Source organism: Vicugna pacos, chromosome 23 (genome assembly GCF_048564905.1).
Source record: "Vicugna pacos chromosome 23, VicPac4, whole genome shotgun sequence".
NCBI classification, from domain to species: domain Eukaryota; kingdom Metazoa; phylum Chordata; class Mammalia; order Artiodactyla; family Camelidae; genus Vicugna; species Vicugna pacos.
In genome coordinates, this window is record NC_133009.1 from 4,426,378 (window position 1) to 4,443,189 (window position 16,812).

At 52.4% G+C, this 16,812-nt stretch overlaps 1 protein-coding gene across 1 annotated transcript in view; it reads right to left on the bottom strand.

Moving 5' to 3' along the window:
• Positions 1-16,740, bottom strand: part of MAPKAPK2 (MAPK activated protein kinase 2) — a 45,425-nt gene extending 28,685 nt beyond the window's left edge. The window contains exon 1 of the mRNA XM_072948328.1: positions 16,108-16,740. Within this exon, the coding sequence (XP_072804429.1) occupies positions 16,108-16,422 (315 nt within the window). The 5' untranslated portion in view covers positions 16,423-16,740. The remainder of the gene's footprint in view (positions 1-16,107) is intronic.
• Between the last annotated feature and the right edge of the window lie 72 nt (positions 16,741-16,812).

A 16,812-nucleotide genomic window follows, 5' to 3' on the forward strand; every position in this document is an offset into this window, starting at 1 on the left:
TTCCTTGGCTCCACTACTCCGCTTATCTTCTCTAACTGGGAGGGCTTGTGTTTGGATGTAGCTGCTTCTGACGCTGACACTTTTAATTCCTGACTTTAAAAACTTAATTGTTTAAATGCCAGTTCTGCCTCTAAGGCAGCCAAGGTACCAGTTCTGCTTAATTATCAGCTGCTAAACAGCACTTTTCTCCTCAATGCTGACGAGGACCGGGGCTGCTGAGGGGTAAGAATGCTGGTGCTGGAAAGGGGGCTCCAGCTCCCCTTGGGCAGCCTCATCAGAATCCCAAAGAAGACAGGCAGGCAGGACGCGAACCCACTTCTGCGTGTACGCCGCACCTTGGCCAGGGGCCTGCGCTGGGCCTGCACTAGGGGATATCAAACAAAGGAGACAGTCTGGTCCTTGAGGGGCTCAGAGTCTAGCAGGGCGGGGAATGACATTAATTTGAACTCACAGCAGTCACAGAGCTAGTGTGGACTATCACCCATGTAGGGGAGGGAGTCCCTTTGCCTGGAATTGGGGGTGAGGGGCAGGTAAGAGCTAAGCCTCAAGGGAGAAACACACTTCTACCAGGAATAGAAGGATGAGCAAGTGAAAGGTGCAAAAGGAGATACGGAAGCAGAAGAATGCACTGCAGAGTGGAATGGAGGCCCCTCTTGGAAGGGTGAGTGTGTGTGTTGGGGGCGGGGGGGGTAGGGGAGGAAAGGAAGGTCAAAGCCAGCTTGCCTCAATGCCATGTTCAAGAGTTCAAGTTCCACTTGAGGGAAGGCAAGGCTACTGAAGGTTTCTAAACAGAAGTGATGTTTGTGGTCGCATCTAACTAGGAACAAATGTCTGAGTCTCTCAGTGCCTCTGAAGAAAACCTGATCAGCGGCCTCAAAAACTAAGTGTTCACCATGCAGAGAAACAGGGACTCTTTCCTATGGAGTAGTACATAGAGCGGGGAAGGTATGCGTGGCCTGCACCAGCTGGACGACCCTCGGGACTCTCCACTGTCAGGGTCCAATGAGATGTGGACCTTTCCTCAATCTCTCAGCAAGGCCTGACAATCAGAAGGATCCTGGGAATGACGGCACATCTCTGCATCTCTCGAAGGCCCTGGGCAGGTCAAGCCCTCTGCAACTGTGCCACGACGCCGGGCTGGCAGAGGGGCCCGCCACAGGTCTGGCCGAGTACCTGCAGGAGACCAAGTGTGGAGGATGGGACTGATGGGTTCTGTGAGGCTCTGGAAAACACCACTGGCACCAAGAGACAGTATAACTCCAGGGAACCAAATTTTGACTCAATAAACATACAGCTTTAAAAACAAAAAGGAGAAATTCTAATAGTAAGGTTTTCTTTAAAAGGGGTAAGCTCCCCCAACACTGGAGGAATTTAAGAATAGGTTCAAGAGGTTGCCAAACACAGATAATTATCAGACAAAAAACACACGTTCCTGAACACCACCTCTATATACAGTCCTGGACTCAATGAGATACAAAGAGTGGAGCCAAGAATCAGTATTTTCCAGCGTTACCCACGGGTAGTTCTGACAGTCGACCTGGTTGGGAGCCACTGGCCTAGATGACCACCTGCTGGCATGCAGCCCTAAACAAGACAAACAAAATTCTATTTCAGGTCCCCTTCTCAATGATTACCTTCTTTTTACCCTCGTGCCTGGGCCTCAAGACCTCTCCTCACGCTCTGACACAAATCCCCTTCCAGCTCTGCTAAATCTTTCCCAGGCTGTAGAATGATGATCTGAGTCTGGTGTTGCCTAAGAGAGCAGTCTGCAGTGATGGAATGTTCTCTATCTGTGCTGCCCAACACGGTCACTGCTAGCTCTAAGTCACTCTGGAGCACTTGAAATGTGGCTAGCGCTACTGATTTTTAATTTTAATGTAATCGTTCAAACAGTCACATGTTGCTAATGGCGCCTGTGTCGGCCAGCACAGCTAGCTATGAAAGGGGGTTGATGGATTCACCCTGAGATCCAGACAAACAAGCAAATTCTGACTCTGCTCCCTCCATCACCACCTCTTGGAGCCCATCTTCAGCCTGAAGAGACCCACCTGATGACAGGGAGGTTAAATTAAAAAAAAAAAAAAAAACCAGCAGGAAAGGAGGAGCTCTGTGTCAGCTCTATTAGAGTCAAAAGAGGCAGAGAACAAAAAGCCTGAACAAAAATCCTCAGCCCTAAGGACTTCGCCCTTCTCACTCAAGAAAGCGATTAGCACCAGCAGCACCAGCGGCCACTACCCCGTCCCACACAGTGGGGCCCACTGGCGGCCGCAAGCACCCAGCTTCCTCAGCGCAAGCCAACCGCCTTCTCAAGGATGACCTAGAACCTCCCTCAGCTGGAGTCTCAAAGCTGGTTTGTACTGGAATTTTCTGGCTGTTCTACGGTGTAGAAATTCAAGGGAGAGGAAATAAAACTCACCCCTCCCCCGAAAAAAAAAGTTCCACTACTTTTCCAGACCTCAAAAGTTTTCATCAGGAAAGTATATCATCTTCACACTGAAAAACGCAACTAGATTCCCGCCCAGGTACAGCACAAAGGCCAGATTCAAACCTGACCAAGGACTCCAGACTCACACGTGTGGTCTTCCAGCCTCGATTTCTGCTCCCACATTTCAGGCCCCTTTTCCCACCGTCTGCCTAGACACAGGCTTTGAATCTACCAAAAGCCGTGGGCATCTGAGCCGAGAAACAAGCACGCCTCAGCCTTCATTTGGGACACCAAATGAACACAAACCAAAGCCGCAGCAGGAGAGGCCAGGGCGCACCAGGAACCGCCTGTCTTATTTACAATGCTCTCCTACCGGAGAGGCCACCAGCAGCCTTCCAGGCGGGAGCTGGAGCCGCCTGTCTCCTGCCCAGAGCGCACTGGACAAGACACTTTCTCAAGACCAAGTTATCGACTCCCTCCTCTCAGGGGAGGCACTCAGCCTGCTGCGGAGTCACAGGCCCTCCAAGTGGAGGGATGCTGACAGAGATGGATGGGGCAGGAAGGACGAGAGACCAGACACCAAAAAAGCACTGTGGGGGAAGGGAGAAACACCCATCCATCAAAGGCTAAATACTTTTTCTGAAGTTTACTGGAAGACTTTTTTTCCCCCTTCTTGCTCTATAAAAAGAAAGAAAATGTTGCAACTTCCTTTGTCACAGCATATGTTCAGGAAAAAACGGACACGACCCATTGCTTCACTTTCCCATTTGTACTAACGGTCGGCTCCATCCTGGGCCCTGACTTCTGCTCGCCCAGCTCCTAGGTGGCCAGAACTGAGGCCCAGAGAGCCTTTTGGGACCCCACGTGCGCCTGCCCGCTCTGCCCAGGAGGCTCAACACAGGAAGGATGCGACTCTTCAGGGCAGGAGAGAAGCCCCGTGAGGGCCCAGAGCAGGACAAGAAGAGTCTCAGCAACAGCTGTAGCCCGGCTGGCTCTTTCATCACCCCCTTCCTCCCTGGCTCCGTGCAATGGCCAGTTAACGCAATCCCAAGCATTTCCCATTACCAGAAAACCCCTGGGGAGACCTCGGTTCTTCCCCTCTCAGCACACAGAAGATGCGGGCCCCAGGGGAGTCCCTCATATCACTCCTCCCACTGGCCAGACTTCTGTCTGCACTGGCCCCTGGGCAGGTCACAGGTGTGCGTGTGTATCAGGTAAAGGCGACTCCACCCCTTGGGGAGCCCATCCGGTGTCTCTGTAGCCTCTGTGGCCCTGACTCCACCACCACTCCACCACGTTCCCACCATCAGCTCCCTCAACCTCTTTCTGTGTAAAACCTGGAGTCAGACCACCTGGCCCACCTCCCTCAGAGAGGGCCAAGTGAGGATAAGTGTGCAGGGGCACCGTCCTGATTTTGGGGGGCAGTCTTTTTTCATTCCTTTCATACATAGAGGTGTTCATTTCTCTTCTAAACTGTGAGTACGCAAAGGCAGAGCTCACATCTCATCACTGTAGCAATCTGCACAAAATAAGCATTCCATAAATATTTGATGATAAAACAAAGTGCTGGGTCAACTAAGTACTGAATTACAGTGGAGTCACGGGAGAACGATCAGAGGGCCAGTATCACGAGCTCTAAGGAGCCAGGTTTCAGAGCTGGACACGCCCATCACTGACCACCCTGGGGCTTCGCACTTGTATTCCTTCTGCCTGCCCCCCACCCTGCACATATTTCCGGGGCTCACTCAAATGTCACCTTTGCAGTGAAGCCTTCCCCAAGCCCCTATTTAAAATGAGCCCCTATTTAAAATTTTGACACCACACATGCTCCTAACATTCCAGAGCCTCCTTCCCTCCTTTATTTCGTCCTTTGTACCTATCACCATCTGACAAGCTGTATCATGTATCTGATTATGTTTTATTTGTCTCCTCCTGCTAGAATACAAGCCCCATGCAGGCAGGGATTTTTTTTTCCTCAGTTCGGTACATTGATGTGTCTCCCCAGAGCCTGAAATAATACTTAAAACTTAGTAGGTGGTCAATAAATAATTGCTAATGAGTGAATGATTTTGAACATGTTCCCTCTTCTGTAAAACGGGGACTTTTACTTTGGAGTATTACGCTAAGGATTAACAAGAGTGTAAGTGAAACAACGAACACAATCCTGACACATAATATCTGCTCAGTAAAGACTTGTTATTAATCTGGGAAACCTTCACAGTGTTGTGAAGCTTTCAACAGTGATCTGAAGGAGACAGAAGACAGAAGATTGTTATATGTATCAAAGTCATTCTGCTGTTCGGATCTATCCTTAGGGAGGCTGCAAAAGTCATTCTTGGCACTGTTAATTAATTTTCTTGAATAGTGAGTTGCTTTGGACCTCAGAGGGCTAGAAGACACCCTCAGGCAAATCCCACTTAGCAAGGCAGGGGTCTAGTCTAAGCTGCTAGAAAGAATCAACCCTCGTTGTTCTAAATCTCTTTCATCTCATATAGCAGAGGTATTAAAGGGGTCTAAACCCAAGGGGATGACCCTGACTAGTCGCCCTTCTAAGCCAATCCTGCCATCTGGGCCTCCTGATGGCCAGTCAGCAGGGAAGCCAGGAGGCAGGCGCAGAGAATTAATGTTTATAAACATCGGTTGAATGGCTGAATGACTGAAAATACTACAGCCAGGAGAAGGGTGAAAGAACACTGGCCTGTAGAAAGTGAAGACAGAGAAGATGGCTCCCAGTCCCAGGATCCCTGGAACCTGGACTGACCACCTCTCTCCCAGCATCAGGTTGTCTCCCCAGCAGCGGGGCTGCACCAAGAGTAACAAAGAAAGCCCTTCAGGACAGGAGATCAAGTCTGAGCCCTTCGATTTAAGAATGAAGAATCTGAGTGAGGCCCAGGCAGGTCCCAGGACTTGCTCAGGACCACACAGCCAGGGTAGGTCTCTCAGATGCCAGTCTACTTCTATTTCCCCTGCAAATCTGTGGCATGAAATTAAGTGTCCCCACCAGGTTCAAACCTCTGACCTCAGTCCCTGCAACTTGGTGCTCAATACTGGTCTGCTTGCAACACACAGCAGCAAGGCCGGCAGACAGATCACCTCGGACTGCATCTGTGTGTCTCTGCTGTGTCTGGACTGACTAGCAGATGCCAAGAACTAGAGGAGAGATGGCAGGCTTCACATCTGTCCCTCCCCCAGTTAAAGTTCTCCCAGGGGCAGAAGGGTCATCTCCACAGCGCAAGAGGAAAAGGAGGGGCCCTGGAACAGGGAGGAAGAGGAGGAGAGGCATCAATGGGAAACTGTGGTCAGGCCCCTTACAAGAAAGAGAACTCCGTGAGCAGAAACACAAGGTGCCAGCTTGAGTCAGCAGATCCGAGTGGGTGAAGGGAAGAATGCCAGGGAGACTGTCCTGAGAATGGCGTTTCGCAGACAGTAGGAAGAATGGGGAGAAGCACTAAGCGGGACCCTCACCATCCCCTGGCTCACTCTCATATGGTCCCTCCCCCAGGGCCACCCTGCTCAGCGCTAAGGATCACTGCTCACACCGTATACTTACATAGTTACCATGCTTTTATGAGGCAGCTCGTTATAATGCACAATGTCAGAAAACTCTATGCATTTTTTTTTATGACAGCAGATTGTCACTATGTAGAAATAAGAGGATACAAAGATAATGGAGTTGTGGGTCTTCAAGGAACTTACAATCCACTATCTCCACTTCACAAGTGGAGAGATACATTTATAATGTGAAATAAAAGGTAAGAGTGTCTTGGCAAGTGTGAGGGGAGGGATGGGGAGACCCGCTTCTAGCGTGAAAGGCTTCGTGAGACAGCAGAGTGTGTACAGATACAGACAGGGGTGGGGATGGCAAAGAAGACACAGAACAAATGAGATACAGACCATGGGCGAAGGTGTGGGGATTGGAAGCACAGCCCTATGAGGAAACATCATATATCAGCCACTTAAGCTGAAACGTAGCATACATTTAGGAGAAAACAGATTGGGATCAGATCTGAGAAGGATCTGGAAATAAATACCCCATATCCTGCAGACAAAAGGAACCCACTCAAGGGTTTCAGCTGGGAAGCTGCAGGATCAGAGTCGAGCTTTAGGCAAACTAGTCCCCAGGGCTCTCCGAGGAACTGAGGGGGCGAGACCTTCATACCACGGCTGAGGACCTCAGGGTCGGCCACGTGTTCAACTGCCCATCCCGCCCCCAACTCCACTCTCTATCCTTCCTTCTCTAATTACACCTCAAACTCAAGTTTTATTTTTTTTTAAAAAGTCTAAAGCAAGGTAACCAAAAGAAGTCCATGAAATCAGAGGAGTTGAAACACAGGCGAAGGCACACTCGTCTTCGTCCTCCCTAAGAGCATGGGTGACTGGAGCATGGCCAGGGGGAGGGGACACAGAGGCAACAAATTCCCTGGGAATCCCACACAGGCTCCAATGGAAAGGATATGGTGCTGGTGAGCCTGGCAGTCCCAGAACAACAAAACTTGCCGTTTCTGTAAACGTGAGAGTTTACAAGGCAGGTTACTCTACACACTCATTTGCCGTGGCCTTCAGCTGTCCACAGATCCGGGCATCTGCACGGAGAGGAGCAGGAAAGGTGCAAGGTGACCTTGCTCCCCCCCCCCCCCCCCCCCCCCGGCCAGCGCAGCAAGCAGCACGCTGGTCTCCTCACCAGTTCACCTGCATTCCTAGGATGCTCAGCTCCACACGCATGGCCTCAGACGCCCAGGGCTGCCCCTCCTCCTCTGGTCCCATCTCCCACCCTTTGAACCCAGCAGAAATCAGGCATGAGGAGCAATCTGCAGATTCTTCACTCAGAAAGGCTCCCCTCACCTAAGGCTCCTGTAAAGCTGGCCTTCCTACTAGCCTTCCTCTAGGAATTACAGAAGCCGGGCAAGGAGGCCCGGGATAGGCAGAGAACAGGGAGGGCAGGCTACTCCAAGGACGGTTGCTCCTCCTGTCAGAGTTAAAAATAAACTCTTAGCAATTTACACCCAACTCCTCCCCTCCAGGGGCCAATGGGCCCTGGCAGATAAATCTCTCCCCGCAGAGGAAATGAGGCCCCGGGGGACAGACAGCAGCAGGCAGTCATGGAGACATGGTCTGGGAATGTAACTCTAGCTGAAGGCAGAGGGTCCCCTAAGTCCTACTTCAGCTCCCATCACTCTCTCCAACACACCCCTTCTCCCAAATAAACCCTAATCCCAGAAAACAGACATGGAGCCCACCTATGCCATGGTTAGTACCAACGCCTGTCCAAGGATTAGAAAAATCAGAGAGAAGAGAATGCCAAAGTCAAACTGAAGGAAACCCTCTGCTCAGTATCTACCAGTGAAGCAGGTATCCCAGCCACCTGAGCCCCCTTCCTCACCTTGTCCTATGGTGAGCGCTTCAGGACCCGTGGGCAATAGAGAAGAGGCCATTTCAGTGGACCTCAAGGGACAGAGATGACCAATACCCCTGCCCACCACAGTCAGGAGGTAGCAGAGACCCAGGCTCTCTGTGACATCCTGCAGGTGGCTGAGCTGGGAGGGCCAGAGGGGCCACAGACCCACACATGAAGGAGGCCCCAAGAGCCAGGGTCTAGTTATTCTTGCAAGCCAATGAGATGAGGTCACACATGTGAATGCGGTAACCTGAAGCCCCACTCTGCGGAGGTGGAGAGTATAGCTTAGCAACAGGGCAGGAGTCCTGGGGCAGGTGGCATGCTCAGGGGCAGGGCAGCTGGGGTGAGAGCCTGGAACAGCCTCACGCGGGGCTCTCCTACTCATCCCCACACACCTCCTGCTGGGGAGGCCTGCGGCAGGTAGAGCCTGGAGGAGCCAGAGCTGGAGGCAAGCATCACAGAAAGTCTAACTCACCCTCCTGCCCGGCTAATTAATCCTTCCCCAGCTCCGTGGAGGAAGCCTCCGTACACAACCCGTGCCGCCTGGAGAAGCAGCAGTCACAGCTCACTCTCAGCACTCAGAAAAGCGAGTTGGCCCCAAACCACCCACCGAGCTCAGGCTGGAAGAGAGGAGGGTGCATGGGGAGGGGGTGCAAGTGTGTAGTGAGAGAAAGCTCAGCAGTGCGGCAGGAAGACCTGGGCAGACGTCAGGGCCGGGCTGTGAGGGGAGACTGCAGCAGTGGCACATTTATTTTTAGCTGTTGGGACAGAGGGGCTGAGTGACAGCTCTGGGCCCTGGGCGGGAGGCCAGGTCACAAATGTCCAGTGTGGACTGGGAGCCTCGTAATAATACGAATAATCAAAATGGCAGCAACGTGATCAATTCAGTCACCTGCCAGGGATCATCAGGCAGCCTCCGCTTAGGCCCCCCGCCCACCACCACCTGGGACTGGAGAGACTTCACCTCTGCTTCAAATTCAAAAGAAGAACCATCACGGAGACGAGCCAAACAGAGAGAAGGCCTCGACAGTACAGCTCAGCATCCTTTGTTCCTCTTGTCTCCTCAGAGATAGAAAAGGCTGCCAATGGAGGTCCTGCGGCTTCTGCCCTTAGTCACCCTTCTTCACCTCCCGGGAAGAGTCCTGGATGGACACCGGCCATGGAGATGCCGGGAAACATCCCTCAAGAGTAAGATGCCCTTTCATCATCTGACCCGTGTGGACAGCTCAGATTCCTAGCAGAATAAACACACAGCTTGGCTGATCTCAGAAGGGAACATCGGTTGCAGATAAAGGTTGACCTTGAAGCCACATCCCAGCTTCTACCACTTGCCAGATGGCACACAGAGGTGTTTACTGGATCAGAGAATAAAGACCCCAAGAACTCTACACTGCCAGAGGCTGAGCACAACTCTATCCCCCTTTCCACTGTGTCTCTTCTTCCTCCAACCAAATCTTCTGCCTGGCACTCAGGACCTCAGGACAAAGCTACAGGGCTGAAACCACTGCTTTAGCCGTGAATGGGCAGGAAGAAGAGAAAAGAGAACAAACATCACCAGGCATCTCCCTCTCCTCTTGCTTCTTCATTCTCTTTGTACCCAGTCCTTCAGGTAAGAAGTGCTACCTGGACGTACATCTTCACTTCCCCCATCAGCTCTGAGAATCAGTCCCCAACCCTTACCTCAGAACAGCCCCAAGTCCATACTAGAACTTCGAGTGAATCAGAAGACGGCACCTGTTTGGAAGGACCCAGCCACACTCACTCCCTCCCTCTGCCAGGTGCCCCTGTGCAAGCCCACGCAGCCTCCACAGCCAAGCACAGCGGCCGTGTCTGGCCGCACAACTTCAAATGGGAAGGAGTTTCAGGCCGCTCTCCATCCAGAGATGGATTGAATTCTGTCTATGGAATGTGTATCTCTAAATAAATTTGCTTTCACTTAAAAAAAGGGGGGGGGGAGGGGTTTCAGATGGGGAAAATAAAGAATCCCCATCTCTATGCTGAGCCACCACTACACTGAGTCTTCTGATTTCAGGGAAAGAACGGATGCACATTTCACGGAGTTACACAGCCCATCCTCTCTGCCGAGGCGCGAGCGGGAACACTTACCAAGTCTTCACACAAGAGAAGGAGCAGCTGGTCAGTGATGACTGCTAATTAGCTGAACAGAGGCTGCCCCGGAGCCCAAGAGTAAGCCTGTCTAAAGGGCATCCTCGCTGGCCCAGGTGCGGCCGACGGTCAGGCGTGGGGCAAGTCGGCGCTATCCAGCCTGCCCTCAGCCTCCTGCCTCCAGCACAGCCCTCCACTATCCACGCTGCCGCGTCCAAGGAACCACTGCTAGCCTGACCCTCTGGGGTGTGCACTGAGGCCTGGAAACTTTACTGACCTATTCAAGGTCACACAACTACTTAACAGGGCACCAAGCCTAGATCTTTTTTCTTCCTTTCTAATCTAGCACATTACCCATGGTAACAGGTTCATCCCTAAATATTCACAGGCATACAATATCTTAAAGTACAAAATATCAGGTTCCCCTAAAGACTGGGAAAGGTACAGAATCTGAATTTGGTTGCATACCTGGTGTACATCAAGCTGCTCAGTGGTGTGGCTCCTTCTCATTACCAATGTCCCCGTTTATAAGGTAGAAAGATCCCAGTGACCAGTTAGTGGAGATCAGTGTTACACAGCCAGGTCTACAATTCCAGTACTCCTGCCTCTAGCAACCAAAAACCAAAGGAGCTCAGAGCAAGAGGAAGTCCCAGGGAACCAGGTCCCAAGACATGGCTCTGATGCTGAACCAGGTCAGACCTTGGATGTGCCACTGGACCTTTTTGGACTAGCCCAGCTTCCTCCTCGGTGAGATGGAAGGAGTCAAGAAAGATGATCAGGAAGTGCTGTGAGCTCTAAGGAGCCTTGAGGTGTGGGCCCCTTTACCACCAGGCCTTAAATTATTATTACCAAGAGCAGCTGCGGTCTCTTCAAACACAAAGAGCAGCTCTGCCCTGCCCACCCACTTCTGTCCAGGACACTGAAGCACCTGGAAAGGGGCAGCACAGGGAGGAGGAGACCCACATGACCCTTGGGAAGGCCTGAAGCAGAGGAGAGGGAGACGGGAAAGTATGAATCCTGTATCACCAACATCAATCCACCAGGGAGAATCCTGCATCACAGCACAGGAGGGTCACTTGGGAATCGTGAAAGGACTCACATGCCAATGCCCTGTCCTTCCCAGCCAGGGCTGACATTCCTCCTGGCACAGACCCCACTCCTGGGCTCTGGAGGGGATGAAGGAGGGGGGCCTTCCCCCATATCCAGGATGTGGCCAGGGATTAAGTTTGCCTCCAGCAGTCCTGAAGCTTGGCTCCTCCAGGCCACGCTCTGAATCTCCCACACCTGCTTCTTAAGTAAAATCATCGACTGATGGCCCAAATCCTCAGATTCCAAGAGGTCGAAACATCTTAATCACGAATACCAATACCTTCATCTTCCACAAAGGACCCCCTTCATTTCCCAGACACCCACCAATATCTGGGCCTGAGGCCTGGGGCTGCTTTTCTCCCCTCTTCTGTCAGCCACTGATCCCACATTCTTAGCTGGAGATTATTTTCAAGCTCTATCAAAGCCCAGAATTCACAAGGGAAAAAGAACCATGAGCCGACCCAGCTTTGATCCTGCCTCAGTGGCTGCCAAGAGCCTGCTGCAGTAGACAGGGCCAGGGCCAGGGCCCAAAGCGAGGGGCAGGGTCCCAAAAACTAGACCTTCCCTCAAAAAACCACAAGCCCAACCTCAGAGATTCGTAACCTTTCTTTGTAACAAACATCCTGTTAGTTTACCTCATGCTTCTCAAACACTTTAAAACCTGCTTCTAACACAAAGCTGGGTTAGGCTCAGTTCTGAGCCACCAGCCCCACTTGCTCCTTACCAACCTGATCCGCGCCCTCCCTTCAGCTCTGCCCAGGGCAGCATCACCATCACCTCCCGCAGATGCGCTCATTCCTCAGGGGCTCCCTCGGTCCTCACAGATTTCCCTCCTTCAAACCTCCTCTATCCCCAAGCACAGAATTTAACCCCTAGACCAGCCAAGTCCAAAAGAACTTTCCACAAGGACGAGAATGTTCTTCTCTGCTGTTCAATCCAGTGGCCACTAGCCACACGTAGCTACTGAACACCTGACATGTGGCTAGCAACTGGTTTTTTAATTTAACTTAGCTTAATTTAATTAATCAATTTTCGCTAATTGTAATTTAAATAGCTACGCACGGGTATTGGCTACCACACTGGACAGTGCAGCCCTAGATTACGTTTGTTAATTTCACCTTCTCCAAATCAGCTTCTTGATCTGCAAAATCTTAAGGCCACTTTTAATGTCTGTATTCACCATACAACAAAGCATATCGTAGGATGCTCAGTGAACTGTTAACTACCAGTAAGCACAGTGGATATAAAAGAGGCTAGTGTGGTCAGTGAAACTTTCCTCATCTTGTGATTCTGTCCAGCAAACCCCACTGTGGGACACTGCCCCTCACCTAGCCAAGCTCTCTTGCTCCCTGACAGGTACACAGCATGAGGCATGCTGGGGAGGATGCTGCCTGCGCTGGGGGGACGTGGGAGCTCTGGCTCGCCCTCTAACCTGTCCAGACCAACCACGAGAGGTTCTGATCAGCTCCCCTTCAGAACACCAAGGAAGCCCCATGGCAGTGACACTACGTCGCCTGGGGAGGGAGGACTGCTGGAGAAAGGCAAGGAGAAGGAACAGGGGACTTTGCTCTAATCCATACAACGGAAAGACAAACAGTGATAAGTTATGACAACATTCTATATTTTGAAAAGCAATAACACGCTTCACCTAATCAGAGTCACACAGCAGAGAGGGACAACAGTGCTTGCTTTAATTAAATTTGTTCAGCTAATACCTAACAGTCACCATGACACAACGAAGGAGGAAGCAGCTGAGGAACCCCACAGGGAATACAACCAATCACTGCACAAGTGGGTCTCAACCTCACCTAGGCATCCCTACTGAAGAAACAGTGAACAGAATTCTCATGTTCTTGCACAAAAATAATAATAAATAAGATTTCTAGCAAATATTTTTTAAAGGGAGGGGTGGTAAAAAAGCTTGTTATTGCAGATTCAAAACTCATGGGGCTGCTAAGTTGGTTAGAAGCTGCCTCTCCAACTCTGGGGATCACTGCTGGGGAGGCGGTAGGTACCCATCCAGCTAGCACCCCCGGGCCGACAGTCACGGAGGGCGTGCACTGAGAATGGCTGCTCGGGCTTGAGGGGCTCTGGCGGGCACCCCGTCCGGGGTCCAAGCCTGCTGATGTCAGTGCAGTTACCAAGTGGGAAGAGGCCTGAGACCGAGAGTCAGGCGTCCTGGGTTCCAGTCCTGGCTCTGCCAAGTGCATGGTGACATTACCTCAAGGAAGTCTTTGCTCTGGGCCTTGGTTTTCTCATCTGCAAAATGAGGGGGTTAGATGAGATGACCTCTGAAGTCCCTTCTGACTCTGAACTGAAGTATGACTATGACTCAGAACTTAGCAAAAGCAGCCAGGAGAGATGGTGAGGTGAGGTCACAGCACCCACCAAAAAGCATCTAAATGCTAGATCTCTCAGGTGAAGGCAGAGAAGCAGCGGGGTGAGCTGGGACTATCTTTTTAAGCACTGATTTCACTTAAGAGGACTCAGAGGTCAACAGACCACAGACAGGGAGCAGGACATCTGGGCAGCCACCACCTCCCATCAGCATTGGGAGCTGTGAGATAACAGATATCAGAACCCCCATCAGAGGCCCTGCTGCGGCCTTGCAGCTCTCTGCCCTAAATCCCCAGGAATGGCCCAACACCCTGTGTAGAGCAGAGGTCTCCTCCCTTTTTCTTCAGGCACCTTCCCAGTGGGGCCATCCATCCTGTCACATCTTCCTCCCTTGCGTAATAATCAAAACACTCCTGGTTTTGAAAATCATTTCACTACTCAGCGCCTACGGTTAAGTTAATCAAGATTCACGATCTGGAAGTCTCTTTGGTGTGTGTCTCTGGAACAGCATTCTTTGAACCAGATCCCCCCCACCACAGCTGTAATTATGTCTTAGCCGGTATTTGGATATGGAAGTGCTGTTGACACTGCTGTCAGTCTCTGAATGCCTCATCCTGCCTTTCTTCCTCTATTATTAAGTTTTTACACAAAGATGTGTGGGAAATCTGCAATTTAACAGTTGAGTCAACTTGTAAGATCTGAGAGCAGGCTGCCTGTCAAAACAGACTCTGACTTCAATCTTCACCCACTTCTAACCTGAGAAGGACAAGCTATGAGTGTTATTTAAAATACTGCTGGATCTTTCCTTTCAAAAGGATTCAAAGAGGGGAGAACATCCAAATCTGTCTCCTGTTAATCACAATGGAAATCTGAATTGCCACCAAAGGCATTTCAGAGGGTGGCTTTGCATGTCTGTTAAACAGAATAGGGAGCAGAAGTTGAGGGCTTTTGTTCTGAAGCCTTTATACAATATTTCAACTATCCAAGAAAATGAGCAGCCAGTGTCCCCAAACTGCGGATGGGTGAAGGCAGATGGTGTCTCAGAGGGGACAGAAAACTCTCCTGGTAAGAACGTCTGTCACTTCCTCAACAGCACAGTTTAACTGTGGTCAAACAGTATCCACTCAACTCCACTCCCCAAGGTCAGAGCCACGGTCAAACAACCACGCTCCCTCCCTGCCCCCGGTTATGAGTATGGGAAGAATGGTCTAAGGCACAAATGTTAAAGGGTTCAAGATGTTCCTTCTCCAAAAGTCAACACTAAACAACCAGAGGTCCACAGCAACAGCTTATAGTAAAAACCAAAGAAACCTGAAGACACTGGGGCTAGCTAAAGTTCTCCCCCAAAAGGGAGGAGGAAAGCAACAAGAAAATAATTTTAGAGACCTTAAAATCTGGAAACTGGACATGGTTGCCTTATACAACCCCTCAACACCAGGGTTTTATTTCATCTAATTATATATTCTAACTGTTCCACCCATAACACATATCTGAGTTTTGTACGAACAGCTGAAACACAGCTAGCCTAGGGGTAGAGGGGGAGGAGAAAATATAACACAGGAAGTATTTGTCTCCTCCAATCACTAAGACACCCCACGGGAAATAGGTGTATATGTGTCACCTTTACAGATGTGGTTTGATCTCAAATCCCTCTGAGGGGAAAACCTTTTTAGTGACACTGAATACTGGCTCACACTGCACTGGGGACCCATCCATCTTATCAGACCTTCAAGTCCATTCTGTTTAACTTCCAAAGTAGGTAGTTCCACTTAAATCCTCATTCTCCCCCCTACCAAACCCCCTTTAAAAAACAAAAAAAAAAAGGTCAGCTTTCCCTAACTCAAGGAAAGTGACCTCTCCTACTGCCCACCAATCGCCCATGTCCAGGACTCAAGTGGCCATCTACGATTTGGGGAATCGTCACGAGGCCAAGCCGTGGTTTCCAGACTCGGTTTACAATGATCAATGGAGCTATGGAAACAGGAGACACCGCGCTGGAGCCTGCTGGCCTTCCATCTGGAGCTTCACAGGCACTGAAGGTAGGAGGGGGCCTGATCTCAGATCAAAACAATCTCTCCCCCGGCGCCCGGGGTGGGGGGGGCGGTGTCCCGCGGAATCTCCAGCCTTGCACCTCCCTGGCCTGCGCGCCCCAAGGCGGCACAGCCGCGCTCGGGAGGCCCAGGGAAGTGAAATCACACATTCCGGCTCCCAAATAAGGAGCGAGGCTAAATAAACCTCTGAGATCCGACTTCTTCAAACCAACCGACCAACCAGCTCAATGAGTAATGGGCCTTTTGTGCCCGCAGAAAGAAAGAAAGGAGGGAGGAGAGGATGGGGAACCACAACCCCCGAAAATCATTTCCTTGAGACAAGGAGGAAATTAGCAGAAGTGGTCCCGAAGCCGACCGTTGCAACTCGGCTGGATGCCGCTCAAACCCAAAATGGCAGAGTTCTCCCGAGTCCTCTCAAGTCCCTGCCACTCACACCCGGAGGTGACCGGAAACTCGGTCTCAACGGCGTGGTCCGCCGGGACCTGACCTTCCCGCTGCCCCCCGCCCCCTGCCGCGCACTTGGCACCGCTCGCGCGCGCGGGACGCACAGCCCCGCCGCGGCCACTCCTCCGCGGCCCCGACCGAGGAAAGCGTCGGCGCGATCAAGCCGAGCCGCCGTGCGCTTCGGCCGCTCGGGAGCGCCGGGGGTCGACCCCGGGAGTCGCCCTCCACCCGTCCTCTCCTCCCCCGGCCCCCAAACCTACTTTTAGGGCGAATTTCTCCTGGGTCCTCTTGTTGAAGATCTGCAAAACTTTCCCGTTGATGCCCAGTCCCAGGACCTGGGTGGTGACCTTGTAGTCGTCGATGATGGCGTTCTTCTTGATCTGCAGGCTCGACTTGACGTGGAACTGGGGGAACTGCTGCGGGGGCTGCGGCGGCGGCGGCTGGGCCGGGGGGTGAGGCTGGGCCGGGGCGGGGGGCGGCGGCGGCGGGTTGGGGAAGAGCACCGGCGCTGGACAGCATGGTGCGGCGGCGGCGGCGGCGGCGGGCTGAGGAACCGCACCGGAGTTGGACAGCATGGTGCCCGGAGACGCGGGAGCAGCGGCGGGAGGGCCCGCGGCCGGCCCCTCCTCCGGCTCCGGACGGGGTCCCCGCCACCCCCCGCCCGGCTGCGAAGTTTGCTCCGGGCTGGAGCCGGCTTCCTCGCCCGGGCCCGGCTCCAGGCTCGGCGGGTCGCGGGGCTCCGTGGGGCCCGCCGTGGGCCGCTGGCGCCCACCGGCCCTCTCCCTCCCTCCCACCCTCCCCCCGGGGGCCAGGCGCACTGTGGAACGCGGGACGGCGGGGGCCCGGCCGGGGGGAAGCGGCCGCGCGACAAAGTACCCAGCCCGGGGGCCGGCGGCCGCGTCACAGCCTCGTCTGCGTCCGGGGCCGGTCCTTAAAGGGGAGGGTCGGAGGGGGCAGGGCTTGGG